The 18,286-nt window shown below is 35.0% G+C and overlaps 1 protein-coding gene across 5 annotated transcripts in view; it reads right to left on the bottom strand.

Moving 5' to 3' along the window:
• The window catches only part of LOC128175346 (semaphorin-1A-like), a 38,437-nt gene extending 27,242 nt beyond the window's left edge, over positions 1-11,195 (bottom strand). The window contains exons 1-2 of one of the 5 annotated variants that reach the window (XM_052840889.1): positions 11,177-11,195; positions 4,599-4,723 (exon numbers count right to left, since the gene is read on the bottom strand). In XM_052840889.1, coding sequence (XP_052696849.1) covers positions 4,599-4,722 — 124 coding nt within the window. In that variant the 5' untranslated portion in view covers position 4,723; positions 11,177-11,195. Of the gene's footprint in view, positions 1-4,598; positions 5,344-9,794; positions 9,981-11,176 lie in introns of those variants that run through there. The other 4 variants (XM_052840888.1, XM_052840892.1, XM_052840890.1 and 1 more) reach the window with 4 other exon arrangements.
• Positions 11,196-18,286: the final 7,091 nt, after the last annotated feature.

Genomic DNA, 18,286 nt, shown 5'->3' with positions numbered 1-18,286 from the left:
TTTTCCTGTCCTTGTCAACTGATAAGACACAAATTTTTCACCTCTCTTGATTGACCTTTGATCCTATGACTCATTCAGCTAGTAAGCTCTACTACTTTCCCTTCCACTATCTAAAGTATAATTAAGGTAATTTTTCAAATATTAATTAATCTGAATTTCTCATATTTCTAAGTATAGAATACTGAGAAAGTCAGAAGACACAAATCTGTTTTTGTCATTAGCGGGGCACATGCAGGCTCCAATATACTAGCATCAGGAAACATGTTTTACCACTCCAAAGGCAAATGAGCTAAAATTGGCACATATCGTGGAAAATATCCGTCACATAATGGCTCATAATGGAGAAGTACTAAAAGGGCAACAAATTGATTCAAATTGATACATACAGCAAACATGCACCATTTCCTGAACATTTACGAGCCTAATGGATGTGAGAAAATTCATTACTGATATTGCCAGGCAATTTTTCTCAAGAAGACAATACTGGTATTTTAAGCACTGTCTGATGTTTTGAAGAAAAATGGTTTCCACTTTTGACTGGTGTCAACGTTTGAGAAACATGACAGTTGGGGCACAAAGAGTGCTTGAGCAAAGGGAGAACAGGACTCAATTCTCGGAAAATTAACCACAACTGGGCAAAGAACATGCATGCCAGGGTGATGTAATTTTTTCTGAAAAGTAATGTTCATGAGAGAAAGCAGGTATGCACCTGTGATAAGAGGGTGCACTTGTCTCTCTTATCACCTCAAATCCATACATTACATGGCAGGAAAAATCATCCAGAGACAATTAAAAAACCTGCAGGGAGCAAGCAAAGATAGCAAGAACAGGGTAGAAAAACGAACCACCTCCAAAACACACAAACTGAGTCAGGGCTGTTCCTGGTTGTGACAATTTTACGGTTGAGAGAGATCTGTATTTGATAATTAAACAAACGAGAGCACACAATATAACTGTTCCAATCTGGCCAATACTTTGATTCTCAATCATTCTGATTTATACAATCTTCAGCTGTGTAAACTACCAATGTGTCCCCAGTACAGATAAGATTGGTTCAGCTGACTCATGGTACGATTTAAACAATTTTTCAATAAAATAAGTTTAATTCTATTTCATGAGTAAACAGACAGCAGAATGGACTTTGGTTTAAAGAGTGTTTCTCGTCATGAAAATTTTTATCGATCCGTAACAGACAATACACGATATAGTGCTTATATCAACAGCTGGATCTCTTGATTTCTGAAAATTGCAGTTTTTGAAAAAATAAAGTGTTAAAATTAAGGTCAATGGCCAAACATTATTCTACCTGTCAGCTAGAAACTCCCCAATATTTAAATCAGCCTCGGTGTATTTCATTATTTTTTTCTTTTTACTACGAAGTTACGGCAAATGTGCCTGATTAAGTTTTCTTAATGGTTGTAAAAGCCTGTCAACAAACTCTGCAGAAGTTGTCCTTGATGGCAAGTTTTGATATCGCACCTAGTTTGCGTCTTGACATAGTCAGAAAGTTCTGAAGTCTTTAGCACTACGTCAATACGTATATAGTGAACTATTGTTTGTATGGCATATGTCAAAACAGGTCTTTTGGACCCATTTAAAGACCACACTGACATGAAATTTCCAAGGAGTGCTGGTTTTATGGGTTATTTTGGCTCCTTAATTATAAATATCCAAACAAACTGAAAGACATTAAAATTCAGTAAACACTTTTTTCAGTTATCAACTGGTATACATATGCATCAAAGAGTTTTTTTTTCAAATATATTAATTAAAACTAAAGAAATAACATTCATTTGTTTATTTATGATTTATTTTATTAATAGAATTGATAAAAAATTTACTGACAGGGTGATTTTGCTTAAAATCTGACCATTGGACACGAGTGGAGAGGTCGGTTACGATTAATTTATTACATATATCATTGATAGTGTGCAGGTGTGCATATAGACTCTTCCTTTCTGATATAGATAAATGTATACATGTATCTACGCAAGAACTGTTGTCACATGGGTCGCATGCAATTAGCATATTTCCAACAGACAACCGAAAATAAAAAACCTCCATTGAAAAGCATCGAGATTTATGAACTGTATATCAGTAGGGTTTTTATTCCCCAATATAAAAGCCATCATTTCAAATTATGCAAATTTTATGGAAAGTAGAGATATTCACATCCATTTCATATAGATAGGATTCCAATTTTTAAACTCTTTTTTGTGCCCAGTGAAATGCTCTGTAGCATCGAGTGTCTTATTTCCAATTACATTCACTTCATATGTCGGACCCCAGAATCTTGTCAAAAAATGTCTCCCAAACATTTGATATAATAATTAAAAGATTGGGCTCTCGTCTTGAACAAGTGTTCTACAAAATGGAGTCCTCAATAGAGGGAGTAGCTTAGTTTGTGAAATACTTGTTAAAGATATCGCATTCAAATTCCCTGTCATGACCACTGTCAAACGCCTGAATGAGTGTCTCTCTCTCTCTTGTTTTGTAAAAGATTTGCATGGCAGAGAAAATGAGAAGAGGGATTGTTCACATTTACAATTAGACCATATACGCCTTGTGGCATTTTTGGGCTATTTGTCTCAATTGTCCCCGCTACAGATTAGACTGTGTATCAGTCGTCTCAGGATTTTTAGGGTCTTCCGTTTCCAACGGAAGACCCTCTTGTTATTCTTCGGTTTCTTTTTATTATTATTTTTTTTCTTTTTCTTTTTTTTCTGACTCCTTTTCGGCTTCATAACTCAAAAAGTTTTCAACTTATTTAAAGGAAACTTTCAGGGATTATGTGCAATTATAATGCCTCAAAGATGTTAAAGTTTCCATAACAACGTCAGTTCCGTTTTGACGTGACGTCATTTTTAAACTTTAAAAAAAGTCATTTTGTCCGCGACATTTCTCAAAAACACTTCAAGATAGAGACTTGAAATTTTCTGTGGTTATGAATTTTGCAATTTACATGTGCAATAAGGCTAGAAATAAAAATCCGTCACTTCCTGTCGAAACCGGAAGTGAAACAAATTTTTCGAAAAAATGAATTTTCTGATCAATTCAAAATGGAATATGTGTTTTATAAGGCTTATCAAGCTGAATCTAACACTGAAATCCGTTTTAAAATCGGACAATGCATTAAAGAGATATCGGGGTTAAAAAATTGATTTTTCCGGAAATTTTGATTCCGCGTCCTTGGTTTAAAAAATAGCGTAATGTTCAAAGGAAAGTTAACTCGTACCAAAAATAATTGTTTAGTCGTACTTGAACACATTCGGATTTTTTTTTGTTAAGTCGTTCTTGAAATCAGGAAGGTTTTTGTTAAGTCGTACTTAAAATCATTCGGATTTTGTTAAGTCGTACCAGGGATAATTCGATTTTTTCATCTTTTTATTTTAGTTACTCTTGTTATTGGTTCAAGAGCTCTGCTTCTTACAGGAACTTCCAGCTTTACTTCCGACATTAACGGAAGACCCACTCGTTGCTTTGCAACGAGCTTTGCTCTAGTTTTTCTTCTCTTTCTAGAGACACACGCTCTGTGGGTATTCCAAGGCCAGAGGCCATATTGGCTATTAACTAATACATATCAAAATGCCATGGCTATTGTAGAAATATCAATAAAACCATGGCTCCTTTGATACAGATATCCCTCATCAGATTAATTAGCCTGGAATGGTCATCTCCTGGATTATAAAGTCAACACCAGCCTCTCATCCCATTTTCTTGGATTGTTTAACTTGGAATCAATTTCACTTTATCCACCAGATACTGAAATCAGACTTTCCTTCCTGGGCAATTTCAATAAAGTAGCTGTTTATGATGATTGGCCGCGACTTAGTACCGTTCATACCCAATTACTAGAACTGTTTATCAGATATAGTGATTTTGACCCTTCCGTGATTCTTTACCTTTAGAGACCCCAGGGCAATATTCTTTCCTCCCCAAAAAGTCTCTACAAATAAGGGATATCCAAAATGGCCCAAACACAGCTAAATTATTGACAATGAAGATAAAGGGATTTGCCTCCTGACTAATTGACCCTAAGGTACACACAAATCGGGGTTGTCACCCATCTGAAGTAGGTTACTCAGTAAATCCAGCCGATTTCTAATCCATGTCAGAAAGTTGACAATCATAAAACACCAAAAGAAGGTAGTAGTCTCTCTCTCTCTCTTTCTACACACAAGAAGAGCCCAGGTACGATTTGTCAACATGTGTACTTCAATTATTTGTTTTTCCTCTGATTTTGTATTGACTTTTTCAAGTAAATTGTAGGGCTGTCCTGTGGGTTCTTGGAGAAGTAGTTATGGTTAACAGCTAGACTCAGACCTCAGAGAATGAGCTAAATCACAAGGCTTTTGGGAAACATCCCATATCATTTTATCAGGTATACATATGAATTGTTTTTTTAGTTTTGCACCTTGAGAATTAACTTCTTTTTCTACTCCTTGATATGATACACAAAATGATCCAGCCATGCTACCAGAATTCACACAAGAACATTATAAAATCTGCTTTAACCAAAAAAAAAAACCCACCTTTCTGAACACACTAATTGTATTGAATTTATGAAAAAAAAAATAGATTAAAAATAATTCACCTACCTGAAAAATCCAAATGGAGGTTTGCTCTGAGGTCTACCTGCCAGGTGAGACTCTTCTGGACCAGCAGTAGAATGGTGGCCAGTACACACTGAATCTTCATCACAGCAAATTTATTTCGTTCCATACTGTATAAAAATAAATATTAAAAGTTTTTCTCTGGTACTGTTCACTGTTTACCTGAGGATGTCAAACAAGACCCCTGCAGGTATTGTAGTAATTACTTCTAAATCCTTTGATCTTGTTGTTTGTCTTAATTACTCCAGTAATTAGCTGAACTTGTGTTTTGACACTATTCAAGAAAGTGAAATCACTGCTGGGCAGTTGGACAAGAAGGCCTAGCTGTTTAACACCCTCGTGAGAAATTCAGCACTATTCTCCAACAAAACAAAACACCTTTAGTTAGTACAAAACAGCATTGGGTCCATAATCTAGTGTTAAACACTGTTCTCTCAATATTATGTTCAACAAGCTTGAAAAAAAAATCAGATCTAGCACAGGTGATTAATTTTTCCAATCCTCTACTCAATTCAACTTCCTCTGAATGTAAATAAATGTAAACAATCACTTTTCTACTAGAAAACAGTTCCACATGTACATCAGATCCAACAAAATACGTGTATACTACAGTCAAGCAACTTCACTCTGCTGTGTTCTTCATAGTAATCTTGTTTTTAGAGTTGTAAGCTGTGATTGGTTAAATTTTTTTAGACTCCGCCCCCTACAGAGCATAGGGCTTAATGCTACCATGCACCTAATAATGAATGCTAGCTACCACACAGTTTAAAAACAAGACATAATTATTGGGGATCTCAGAGAGACAACATACAACTGCACATTTTACTCTCATATTGTTAACTCTCAATTTTTTACACCTGTGCACAGAGTTTTCTGATTGTAATTTGCACCTGTCACTTTTCTCAGGTATACAATTTACTACACGGCACACACTTTAGGGGGTAATGTCAACAGGTAATAGATATGTAAGGGAATTTGCACACAAACATGAAAACAGAAAAACCTCTTTGAATTTAAAGACAGTGAAGAAAAAAAATCATAAGTTGAGTCTAAAACTCCCTGGGGGTAGCGTTTACAAATCTTGGAAAGAGTGAAAGATATTGGACACTATTAAATGTGATCAATCCATTTGTTTTGTTTGGATTATTTCTTACAGATCAAATGATTTAGCAACCAAAAGCAGGACCTTTGTTAAAAAATCTCGTAGGGGGTTAAAGCATTAAGTGTTGTCGTTAAACCAACTTTTTTTCCTGACACACTTCCAAGTCTTACCAGTTTCACCTCTTGACTTTTTGTTTATAAAATCCTAATCGTTAAACAAGGTGTATTTTAGCCTCACCAATAAACCCTTAGTTTTGTAAACTGAACCCTACAGAAAGATATCTGAAGAGAAAAAAAAACACAATTAAGTCTCCCAGACTCAATTTTTGATTTTCTGATTGTATAATCTTCTATACATCAGCTAGGTGTTATAATTTTGGGAGGATACCCGATTGCAATTAAATTTCAGTTTAAAATGATACATTACATTAAAATTGAGTGGTTTATAATTTGACATGTTTATCACATAGGAAGTTGCCAAATATTAATGTACTCTAACTCAAACAGATCAACTTCCTCACAATATGGGTTTCCTATCCAACAAACAAGTGGAATCATATCTGTTTTTCCAACATAAATTACAGACGTATTACAAATGCTGTTTAATTTTCTGTTTTTTACAACTACGTCAATCGTAGAGTCACACGTAAATGATGCATATTAAAATCCTCTGCATAAACACTTATGATTTACGCTTTATGCAGCGTAGGTGCCAAATAAAACTACTGCCAAGATTTTATTCAGTTCAAGTGTTTAGACTGAATACAGATTTTCTGATTTAGCATTGCAGTTGACAGACTTCAGATGAATATTAATTTGATAAGTTACAGGTTATTGGCAATTAAATACCCTCGAATCATTATATCGAAGGTGTCGATGAAGAATGGATCCTTCGATAAGATTGGATTTGAAATGGATTTTCAGATGTCAGTCGCCCTATTTTTCCACGCTTTTGTTGGTATTATGTGTGCATTAAATTACACACTTTACTACTAGTACTAAACACACCAAGTGTCTGTCACATTTGGCAACGAACAAATAAATATATAGATAAAACCGTTTACATGTGCATTGACCTGAAGGTCCGACCACTTCTACAAGAGTACAACGTCTACTGGGTCAATTATCAACAGTGTTACATGGAAGAAGCTGAAATATTGTACACAGGGTCTTGTCACCTGGTGATTCCGCGTGCCAGACAGACTGTCACATCGTGAAGTCAGGGGTATGAGGAGCACCAGGATCAAAGCCCACCTCATACCGAGTTGAATGAGCAGTTTTAGGAAGAACATGGGCAACATATGGCTGAGAACACTAAGGGGGTAAAGGAAGAGTTAGGGTAGTGTGTTAATTCACAGGTGATTACAGATAAGGAGTTGGGTGGACAAAGCCAACAAGAACATGTATACATGCAGAAAGACAGATGCACATTATACTAGCAGTGACATAAAAATATATATAAAAAAAAACAATGAATTTTTATTTTGTGCACTTTGACCCTCCCCCCAACCCGCCCAATGGAAAAGTGTATGATTTACAAGCAGCGATATTTGTAAACCTGCAGGTACATATAAAATTGCAATTATTGCTCCTAACCTTTTTTAAAGTTCGATTCAATATGGTATACATGTATTAACAAAAAGGATCTAATTTGCAAATAAATATCTGCTATGATAGTAAACTGTGTCAAGGATGATTCTAAATTTGCATAATCTGTGTCATACTAGTATACAACTCAAAATGACAACAACTTATGCTGCGACACTACACTGCATGGCCAAATAGCTGTAACACCATGCAGCAGGTCATCTATGCATGAGCTTGTGTGTCCCCAGATTGGTATTGCTTACATGCAATTCTACCTGCTCACGAGCAGAGTACACCGTATTGTATAATAGCTTTATTTCTGTCGCCAATGCACTCAATCGAGAGAGAGCAGAAAGCAGTATTGTGGCCATGCAGGTACACTGCGTTTCGTTTCCTATCGGACCATTTTCATGAGTCACAATTGTAAGCTTTTTAATCCGAGTGCAGGTAAACTAACGGTAATACATTAGTTGCTGTGTGTACAAACACAGGGGGGACCTGTTAAAGGGGGGAATTGCAAGGTTTTATCAATACCCCCCTCAGTTTATTTCAAAATGAGTCACCAGCCTTCACTAATACTATGGAAGTCTGTCATCCTAACATATCAACCAAATTCATAAAATTCAGAAAACAGGTTATCTCTTCAGCATATGAAATCTTTGAAATTGAAATTATTTCTATCCCTCAAAAATTCAATAGACAATTAACTGAATTGTTGCAACACATAATTACATCTTGATCCTTGATACCATGTGAAATTTGAAACCATTCTATTTATTAAGAATTTCTCTGCAATTTCAGATTTGTTCCGCATGCAGCAAAGCATGCATTCCATGTAAAATATTTGCAGGTTAGACTTAAACAATAGACAAACGACCAACATGCCTTAGAAAATTGCAGCTATGCTTGTTATGTAACGATGAGCATTCAAAATGCCTTAAGCATTGAGCTATTAAAGCTGTTAGAAAGCTAGTTTGGCTTGTTATAGGGACAAACAAATTCCACATATTCAAAACAATGAACTAATTGCTTACACAACTCCACAAAATGGAAAGAACATGCAACTTTGGCAACCCTCAATAGCAAGCCAATTTCACTCATTCAGCCACATGCTGTTCAACTACAAAAAGTATGAAATGCAAACAACACATTAGAAAAACACAGTAGCTTTTGATAAAAACATTCTTGTGAATCCAGCAATAACTCAATACCTTTTGCTTAATGGTAATTCCTACATTTTAAGCTGTTGTAAAGAAAACAATTTCTAATTCTGGCTATTTGGTAGTAAGATATTCCGCTTATAACAGCTGTGTTGACTTTGTACAGAGAAGTCTTTGAGATCGATTGCTATAAAGTCGATTGCCTTTTAATATGTCAAAAATAAAGTTACATAAAGTCAAATTTATACTTGTTTGACCTATAATGATTAAATGGATACACATGCAGTGTTACTAAACCACCTCCTCCAAGTGACCTAGTGAGCTATACCTACAGAAAACTATCACGGTTGGTTCTAAATAAGTCTTGCTCTTATAGATAACATATAGTGCCATAAGCTTTACCTTGCCCCCCCCCCCCCCACCTTGAAACATAAGAAATATTCACAGCTTTTCAATCATTTCATTTCTCTTTAAATACATGACATTTGTTATGACCATGACCTTCCATCTTTGACCATGAACTATAGGATGATTTTGCAAATTGCACATCCTTCTGCAAAACATCTCAAACATTTTTATGCTCCATGAGGCATCAAATATTTTTATTCTCAAATTTTTGCATGCTCACAATTCATTCCCCTGCAATTTTTTGGGCAAAATTAAGAGGAATTACAAAGATATCTAAGAAATAAATCATTTTCAGCCTTTCAATTTTTTTCAACTAAATGTCAAATTGCAAAAAAAGGGAAATGTTCTAAAATGGTCCAATTCTAAATGGCATTGGGATAATTATACACAATAATGCAGACCCTCCATGAAACTGTCTCCTTCAGCAATTGGGAATTCTTGCATGCATGCATCATATTCAATTGAATTGATTCTTGCAATGAGTCACCCTTGTCTTCTGAGAGGGAGTTTTAACATATCAGACCAGTAATTAACTATTTTTGATTATATCATGTGACTCAACATAAAAATGGTTCCATAAATCTAGCACCAAGGCTGCAATTGCACCATCTGACTTGCATGGAAATTAATTGCAATCGCAAGCCAATGCATGTGCCAGGATATAAAGCATTGCCATAAAGAAGTTCAGTTAGCCTTGGCAGAGAAAACCTTATTTAAAGAATCGGATATTCAATTGCAAATCAAACCGAGTTCAATAAACCAGGTGCTTCCTAAATTAACCTGAGCACCTGTGTCCAGGTACAAACAGGTATAAAAAAAACTTCATCAAATTTGATGCAGGTTTTTACACATCTTTGGGCATTCAGGGACCCTCTGCAAAGAGAACCGGTGAATATTTATAAATAAGTTATGCAAATTCACTCACCTTTGTAACTTTGCAATCTTCCTAAAAGTGTCTATTTTCAGGTTGCTAATTGCATTTAAATGTTGCAAAATAGGCAAAAAAGAGCTATAAGCTTATCCAGTTCTGCAGGGAGGTTAACATGGGGAGGGACAACACTAAGTCAACAGAGTTGTGAAATTGTATAGTAAACATTTGGAGGGAAACACCAATCCACGCTTAGCGTCCCATATCCCACAATGCATTTACCTTGACACGCGGAATTACAATTTCTTTACGGCTTAAGCCTTTTAGAGAGGTGGCACCACACTACTTAAACACAAGGCCCAGAGCTTTCCCCCCCAACATCAGATTTTTAAATTGTCTTTTAAAATTTTACTAGGGACCAGGACACTAGTATTAAAGCTACCTGAGTTGCCTGATTATTTCAAAACCAGTGGTCGATCAAAAAATGACCGGATGGGCACAGAAAAGCCTTTCATCTTAAGAATAAACAAAATTAATCTTTCTATATTTGGACAGACTGGTTAGGACATTCGTAAAAATGAAATCTCTTTAAATACACACAATGTAAACAACTGATTTTCCATGCAGTTACACTTGATAAAACTTTCATTTTCACATGTCTCAAGCTAATAAATAAAAAAAAAATTAAAGGCCATAATTCTCAATAAAGATTTTATTTTCTTAAAATAATTTTTTTTACTGGGTATCGCATTTAACCTCCCTTTTAAATTTTGCTTTGTAATCATTACACATCAGTTACCTCAACCAAAACTAAACCGCCATTTGGGGATTAAAACAGATAACCAACACAAGAACCCTTCTCTTTTCAGAACGAATACACATTCAAATATAACTGGCTACTATTACATGGTAGACCAAATCCTAGATTTGGTCAAAAATAAGGACACCAATCTGTAATATACGCATGAGATACATTCAGTACTGTCTCACTGAATCCAAGACGCAAAAACCAAGTGAACAAACAAATGTTCTGAGACACAAATCAAACGCTCGGTTTTATTTTGATAATCTCACGTACTGCTGTTCGATTATCAAATGAATCCCCCCTTTTTTTCTTCCAATGTGATAAACAATTGAAAACTGTCAGGGCTGAGAAAAATTTAATGAAGCAGAGAGCGAATCTCAAAGGAAAATCACAGTAGTGTCACCAAGCCTTCAAAAATAGAACAAGAGATTTTTTTCTCTGGCAAGCTGTCTCCGAAGAAACCCCAAACACACTTCATTAGGCTCTGTCATTAGAGAACGAGCCATTCAGGGACATTATAGCCCCAGCCACTTGTCTGCTGTCTCCAGCCCTTTAATGACCAATGGCCATTAAGGGTCAACTTTTATTTAGAAAGTTTCATTGAAGAAAATGTCAGACAGACATATTTCTTTACCTTTAACCATGGTAAGCCTTGCTACTAAAGCTAAAACAGTGGAAAGCTAAAAGAGCTTAGAATTGCAGCAGATGGCAGGTCCGGTCGGAATCGGATTGCTTCATCCAGATGACCCACTCAACAGATGACCCACTCAACAGTTGGTTTTGCTCGGACTCATGACAACAGTCTCATGTGTCATTGGAATGACCTCTGCTTCTTCTCTTACTCTCAAACTTAATGGAACTGAAATGATAAATGACAAATAAAGTGAACTGTCATTCCCTAGCCCTTTCAGGCATAAAATGCGAAACAAATTGTTCACTCCATAACAGTCATATCAAGAAAGAAGCAATTTCAATGCAATGATATGATCACTTTCACTGCTAATATATACCAGTGTATATTGCATTTTAAGTTGTAAAAATCTAAGGATTTTTAAAACAGGAAATGTATATTTCATGCCTCAGCAGATGCTATAAACTATAGCACTTTCGAAATGGAAAAATGATGATACCATTTTCTCTTTTATAGTGCAACTGTACTTGTACTGGGTAACCAAATCTTTCTTTCTTTTTTTTCTTCAATACATATATTTTTGTCATGCGATGCTTCTGAAACTTCAGATGACACTGTAGCATTTTTCGGTTGTGTTAACACCATCCATCATTGTAAATCAGGGTACATACAGGTGTCAACCCGATGATAAATATACCTCCAAACTTACCTGTCAGACAGCGAGCCTACTTCCAGGTAACCTAATTTACCACAGTACAAGAAGCTTTGCACACATTACCTACTACTCAACAATAACCTAATTAGGAACAGAGGAAAATAAAAGCATTACTCCTCTGCTAATTATGTACAATATCATCAAGAGTAGGTCTTAATTTTCAGATTGAATGGTAATAATTGCAGTGAGGGACAAGAGTTAGGGCTAGTACGTCTTTACAGGTATAGCCATTTAGATGATGTATTGGTATCCTCGTTGCCTTAATTTGTAAGCAACTGACAACCCCCACAGTCAATTCTACAACAAATAAACCAAGCAATACTTGTTACACATTAATACTCTGTTTGCACTCAGAGTCAATGTCCCCAGCCAAGAATTGTAATAATTTTTTTATTGCTTATCAATGAAACAGGTGTCCATTTTTAATTGACGTAGTGATTCCAAGAAGGTCATCAATACAAACAAACCCCTGGGGGGACCCCGTTTGTATGTAGGTAAATATCAAACACAAATAAAAGCACCTGCAAAGGTGTCAGGTGAGGGAAGATAGTTGGCGTCCACGCAGACGTTGGCCGAATCATGTGACATATTGAGGTCATGACACTCGTGAAAATGTCCACTTCTTCCACTTGTGCGCCGTAGATTCTTGAAAAGTGCTTCATAAGATGGAGATTGTGCTCAAGTGACATCCAAACAAGGTTCTTCAAAATGAAAAAAAAAACTCTTCAGAATCAAACTGAAATAATTAGCGCAGATTAAAAAAAAACATGACCTTGCAATGAAAACGATGCCATCTGGCCTTCAAAGCTTCCCACACTTACTCTTTTCTATTTCCTGTATAAGGCAAAAAAGCAATAATAATACATGATAAACAAGAATGATCATAGAATTTACTGCAAAATAATATTGTTTTCCAGAAAAAGGGTAGGTGGCAGTCTTGAGATCATCTTCCAGTGAGCATGCAGAAACTACCAGTAGATATATAAAGATACAGAGTGTATACGTTACTAAATTGAATTATACATGTAAAATAGTTTCTCAAACTTTTTACCATGAAAAAGATATATTGGGATTTTTTATGTGTGTGTTTTTTTCTTCATATTTTGGCAAAGAACAGTAAAAAAATTTCATATCAAACTGCTGTACATGTATCTAAGAAAAAGGACTGGAAATTATATACCTGTAATTACATGTGATTCTAATAAAACATTATTAACATATGGTATATTTATTCAAAGAACAATATTTATACACAATGGGTTTATTTTTTATGCACCACACCCCTTCTTCTATATATTTCACAAAATTCCCTTTCACTTAAAAACCTCTGAATTTGATGTCCACCTTTTTTCCACACCATACATCAATGCTTTTTTTGTGTCAAGGTCCTATCAAAAGGCAATGTCAAATACTATTGTAAATTTGTAAGGGTCCTACTCATGCAAATCCATGTTCAGCAAAATGGACTGAGGTATTGTAAGGATCTGCCAGGGAACCCTAATCAATTTTTTATGGTCCTTGATTTCAGATTAGACTTTAACACAGAGGCAAAGGGCGAAAGCTAATGAACCGGAATCAGACCCAGAATTTTCAATATGACAGGTTGAAAAGGCTCCTTAATTAATGCCCAAATAATATGATGTAAGTTTTCTTTAAGATGATTTATTTCAACACTGGGCAGTCTAGGTTCAATAGCAGCAAATCAAGTAATAATGTGAAAATTGTGAGAATTACAAAGTACCATTTTTTTTCAATCACAACCCCCCCCCCCCAAAAAAAAAATAAAAATTTAAAGCTAAAAACAAAAATTTCACAGCAAATTTCAGACTTTAAACACTCTTTAAACAGATTGATTAAAAAATCTTATTTTTTATCTTTTTTTTTCACCGCGATTTATTTTTTCCCCACCATTTATCGCCCTAATCTGGGAGTATACAATGCTAGCTATCAAAACAAGGTATCTGTTTACTGGCTGTTTGCAGTTGAGCATGCACGGAAGCCTTTCATGCACTCATTAGCCCAGCATTTGGCATTGATTGCAAAATACACTAGTGACCCTGCATGTAGCTGCGACTCTGTTGCATGGTAATTCTTTTTTTTCGAAATTAATTTCTCTTTCTATAAGAACCTCTTTGCACTTGTCAGCGTGTAGGCAATTAAAACCTCATGCAAATTTTGCACCACTTTATTTCTCTTCTCTTTAAAAGACTTGCATAAGACATCCGAATCATAATCTAGTGACCTATTTTTTTTTTTAAACTTAATCTTTCGCGAGATGCTTTTTTTTTATATATGCATGTATATACATATGTATACCAGTGTTTTAGAATTTCAATGAGTGGTCTAGAACTAGGTCAGACAAACTTGTAAATCAAGAACAACAAAACATTGTGCATCTTTTGTGTAGAAAAAGATAATATTACAAGGGAGTTTCAGCTTTCACTGCATGGCAATAAATGCTCAAAATATAACATATAACCTTAATTTTACTTCTGGCAGGGACACATATATACCGGTACTAGTATAAGTATATATGTCCCTGTTTCTACAGGCAACTTAATTAAATTACATGGTGCACCTGACCAATACCCTGAGGAAAACTTTGCATTGATGCTGAATGATTTTAACCAAGCGCCTATTAACAAAACAACATTTAAAGACAAGAGTGTTAAATTTTGTGTTAGATCACAGAGCATTTGCAACAATTAACTGCACAAATTAAAAAACATGCTATAAAAAACAACAACAGATTTTTCGCTTTCCTCAGGCACACTGCCCCCAAGACATCTGCAATTTCATTTTCTTATCAAGGGCAGATAATCAATCTTGTAATGTTGTTATAAAGTGATAAATACAAACCTGATGTCAATTAATCAAATAGTTTACCCTTAAGGGCTGGTTGGCTCCTATCTTTGGAATTTCAAGGGGAGATAAATATTTTATGGGGCACAGCAATAGGTATACCTCTTTATCTACAATTAGATTGATCCTTTCAATGAACAAGGATCATTAAACTATCTGGATCTCATTTTACGGATATACCCTTTACAGATTATTTTTTAATTACCTGAAAAAAAAAATATAATCTTTCTTTGATCCTTTTCAATTCATTAGTTGAAATATGTAAGTATGCTTCCTTCTTCAAATTGTCTTTTGTCATATCCACTCAGTAAATTTTAACTTTAAAAAATGCAAATGATTAAATAGCCTTGATTCTAAATGGAAGAAATTAATACTCTGGAATCAGAACTAAGATTTTTTTTCATATTAATTTGCCAACTTCTAAAGTTTTCTCCAAATTTAACTTGACATTTTTACTCATACAATGTCAATCAAACTTCAAATAAAATTTGACCTTGAACTTCTTAATACCTTTTCAAAAACGAAGCAAAGGACAAAACTTTCTTAACACTAATGGCATAATTTTTCTTTTCATTTCAAGATATTAAAGGACTATATATGATAAGGGCCTAAAATGGCCCCCTAAAATGAACATCATCATTTTACTATCATTCTTTGTTTTCTTAATACAGCAATGTATGTGATGTGTTTACATAATATTCATTTTGGTTCAAGTGCCCACAATTTAGAAATATGACATTGTAAAGACAACCTATTTCCGCCATTTTTGCATTTTTAGCGTAAAACAGCTTGTTTTCAAGCAGTTTTTCCTTCCGAAAACATAGAGCGCATTCTTGAACAAATAAAATATTTTAATCAGAGATGTATCTAGGCAAGACTAATAAGTGACAAAAAAATTTTCCTTGTTCAAGCATGCGCTCTCTATTTCCCATTCGTAAATATATAAGAAAAATGTCAATTTTTGGCCGATTTTGATTGAATTATAGAAATGGCGTCACTTCTGACGTCATATACTGCCAGTGAGTGCAAATAAATCAAATAAATAGATGAACAATATATTTTATATCAACTCTTCTAAAAAATTAGTTAACATTTTATTGTACCCGAAACACTTAAAAAATGGCGATTTATGGGGGCCAAATTTAACTCTTATCATATATAGTTCTTTATCTGATGATACCAGTTTTTCAACTACGAGATTCTATAAAACACAATGAAAGTGAAAATTTCCTGTAAGGTGACATTGACAACTTCTAGAAGGATTTAGTCACCATTTTCATATTGTCATAAAATCTTTGTGTAACGTATATTATACATAATTTCTTTTTAAATAAATGGAGTCTAGCTGACATAAAGTTAAAAGCCTTCTTGAGTTATTACGCAGACCTAATTCTTAGGGGTAGGGTGAGATGGTGTGGTGGGAATTAACACCATTTTGACAATTTTTTAAATAAATAAATACATTGTACTATATTGGCAGTCTAAAAAATCTTTTAAATTTTCTGAGAAAAAGTTTATAAAAATGGTTAATAAAAGGATTATCAAACACATAGTCCTGCAAGATTCAAATTTACTGGTACAGCACCTTTAATTTCTTAATTGGCTTGATGATATATGCATATTTGAAGAATTTTATAGTTATGCTAGGAGTCCTAGCCTAGGACAAGTTTGTAAGATCAATTCAACCAAATTGCGATGTTTAGTACACCCCAGCTTTATAAAAATTCAGCCACATCTGTTACTGAGAGAGAGAAAGAGGGAGATATGGAAATTTTAAATTCAAAACAGATAATTTGAATAAGTCATTTATCAATAATGATATATTCAATTTAAAATATTAACTATGCCACCTCAGACTGTAAGTCTTGCAAGATCCCATTTATCATTCATTTTGATTCATTACCTAACAAATGCAACAAAAAAAATTTGTTGTTTACAACCCAGACAGTATTCTTTTTGTAAAGAATTAATATGCAAAAAAACATAATGTACTGGATACTCTGCAGTTACAGTGCACTTTGAAGTCAAAATTACTGTGTAAAGAATCATTAAGAATCTTCATTCAGAAGACAACTGAATTACAGGGCCCTCTGAAGTGGTGAGGAAGAGTTGTATATCTGTCTGGCCAAGCGGAGGTGTTGAGAATTAATCAATCAGAGAGGAGACTTATTAGATTATCTGCAGCAACTCGGGTCCATAATATAACAAAACCAACCAGTACTTCTTTTAATCTCAGGACCGACCCACTCAACCACCTCTGGATAGAGGGATGGGAAGAATGGATAGAAGGAATTAAAGAGGAATAGATGGGATGGATGGATGGATGGCCAGAGAAATTAGGACCATGAGTACAGAAGTTCCAGACAAGGACAGTTCATTTGAGAGCAAACTGAGGCTGTCTGACCTCTACTAATTATTAATTATTTGGGTTCTTTCTAAGATTGCTTTCTGTCTCTGTCTGAGAATTAGGGTTCCAGATCTGTAAACAAAGCATGTTACACATGTCTTTCTCTTTTGCAGCCTGGGATAAATATTGTGCAGACAAGGTGAAGAGAACTCATAATAAAAGAGAGACAAAAAATTGCATGCTAATTGGTCAGAGGGAAAAAAGTGCCATATAGTTAGCTGTAACCTGTGAAAATCTATGTACCATTGTTCGAGCCTGATCCTCAAAAGCCCATGATAAAGAGGTGAACAACAATATCATAATTCAGTTAACTATACCATAATAATTCTGATGGTTATCAAATAATTAACAAAAAAGACTAGTGCATTAACCTCGGCCAATTTACAGATAGAAATTGAATAGGAGGTTCTGATCTACAGGCTACTCAAATGAACTCTATGACAATAAACCCAGCCATTATTTTCACTAAACTGCCTTTATTTGAGAAACTCTACTGGGTAATGACTAGACAGTTTTGACAGGTAAAAAGTCCATGTGATTATGAGAGACCAACAAAGACCCTCAGTGAAGGCGGGTCCCCTGAAATAAACAGGATCGTCTGTCACCAAGACCAGGGCATGACAGGACAACAACACCAGGGCTTCTGAAGAGGCTGATTCTTCTCCAGAAGAAGAGAATTGTTCTCCGAGGACATCCAACTCTGTGGGCTTTGGACTTAGGTAGGATGTACAGCTTCTCCAAAGAGGATGATTATCCTCCCAGGCCATTTAACTCTTTTGGGCAATGGTCTTCGGTAGAATGTACAGCAGTCGTACATTACCGTCAGCAGTAAATGAGTTTGACAGTTCTGATTGGTTGATCAGGATTTATCATGGGGTTGATTCAATAATCCTTGTCAGGAGTCAGGAGGGTTACACCAGTCAGCTGTTGCTCCCCATATCTATCAGGACAAATGTCAAAATTCTGTTGCCTTGCTTACTGTCAGAACATCCATTTCCAGCTCTATAAATGTTTACATCTGAGAATCTGATTATGGGTTATTAAAAGTTGAAAAACATATAAAAAAAGGTCCAATTCAAGCATGAAAAAGTTTTTTAGTGAACAAAGCATTTTTTACTTGTATGAATTG

The sequence above is a fragment of the Crassostrea angulata genome, chromosome 3, assembly GCF_025612915.1.
Source record: "Crassostrea angulata isolate pt1a10 chromosome 3, ASM2561291v2, whole genome shotgun sequence".
Lineage (NCBI taxonomy): Eukaryota > Metazoa > Mollusca > Bivalvia > Ostreida > Ostreidae > Magallana > Magallana angulata.
The sequence above is the reverse complement of the archived record's forward strand: the minus strand, read 5'-3'. Positions and strand labels throughout refer to the sequence as shown.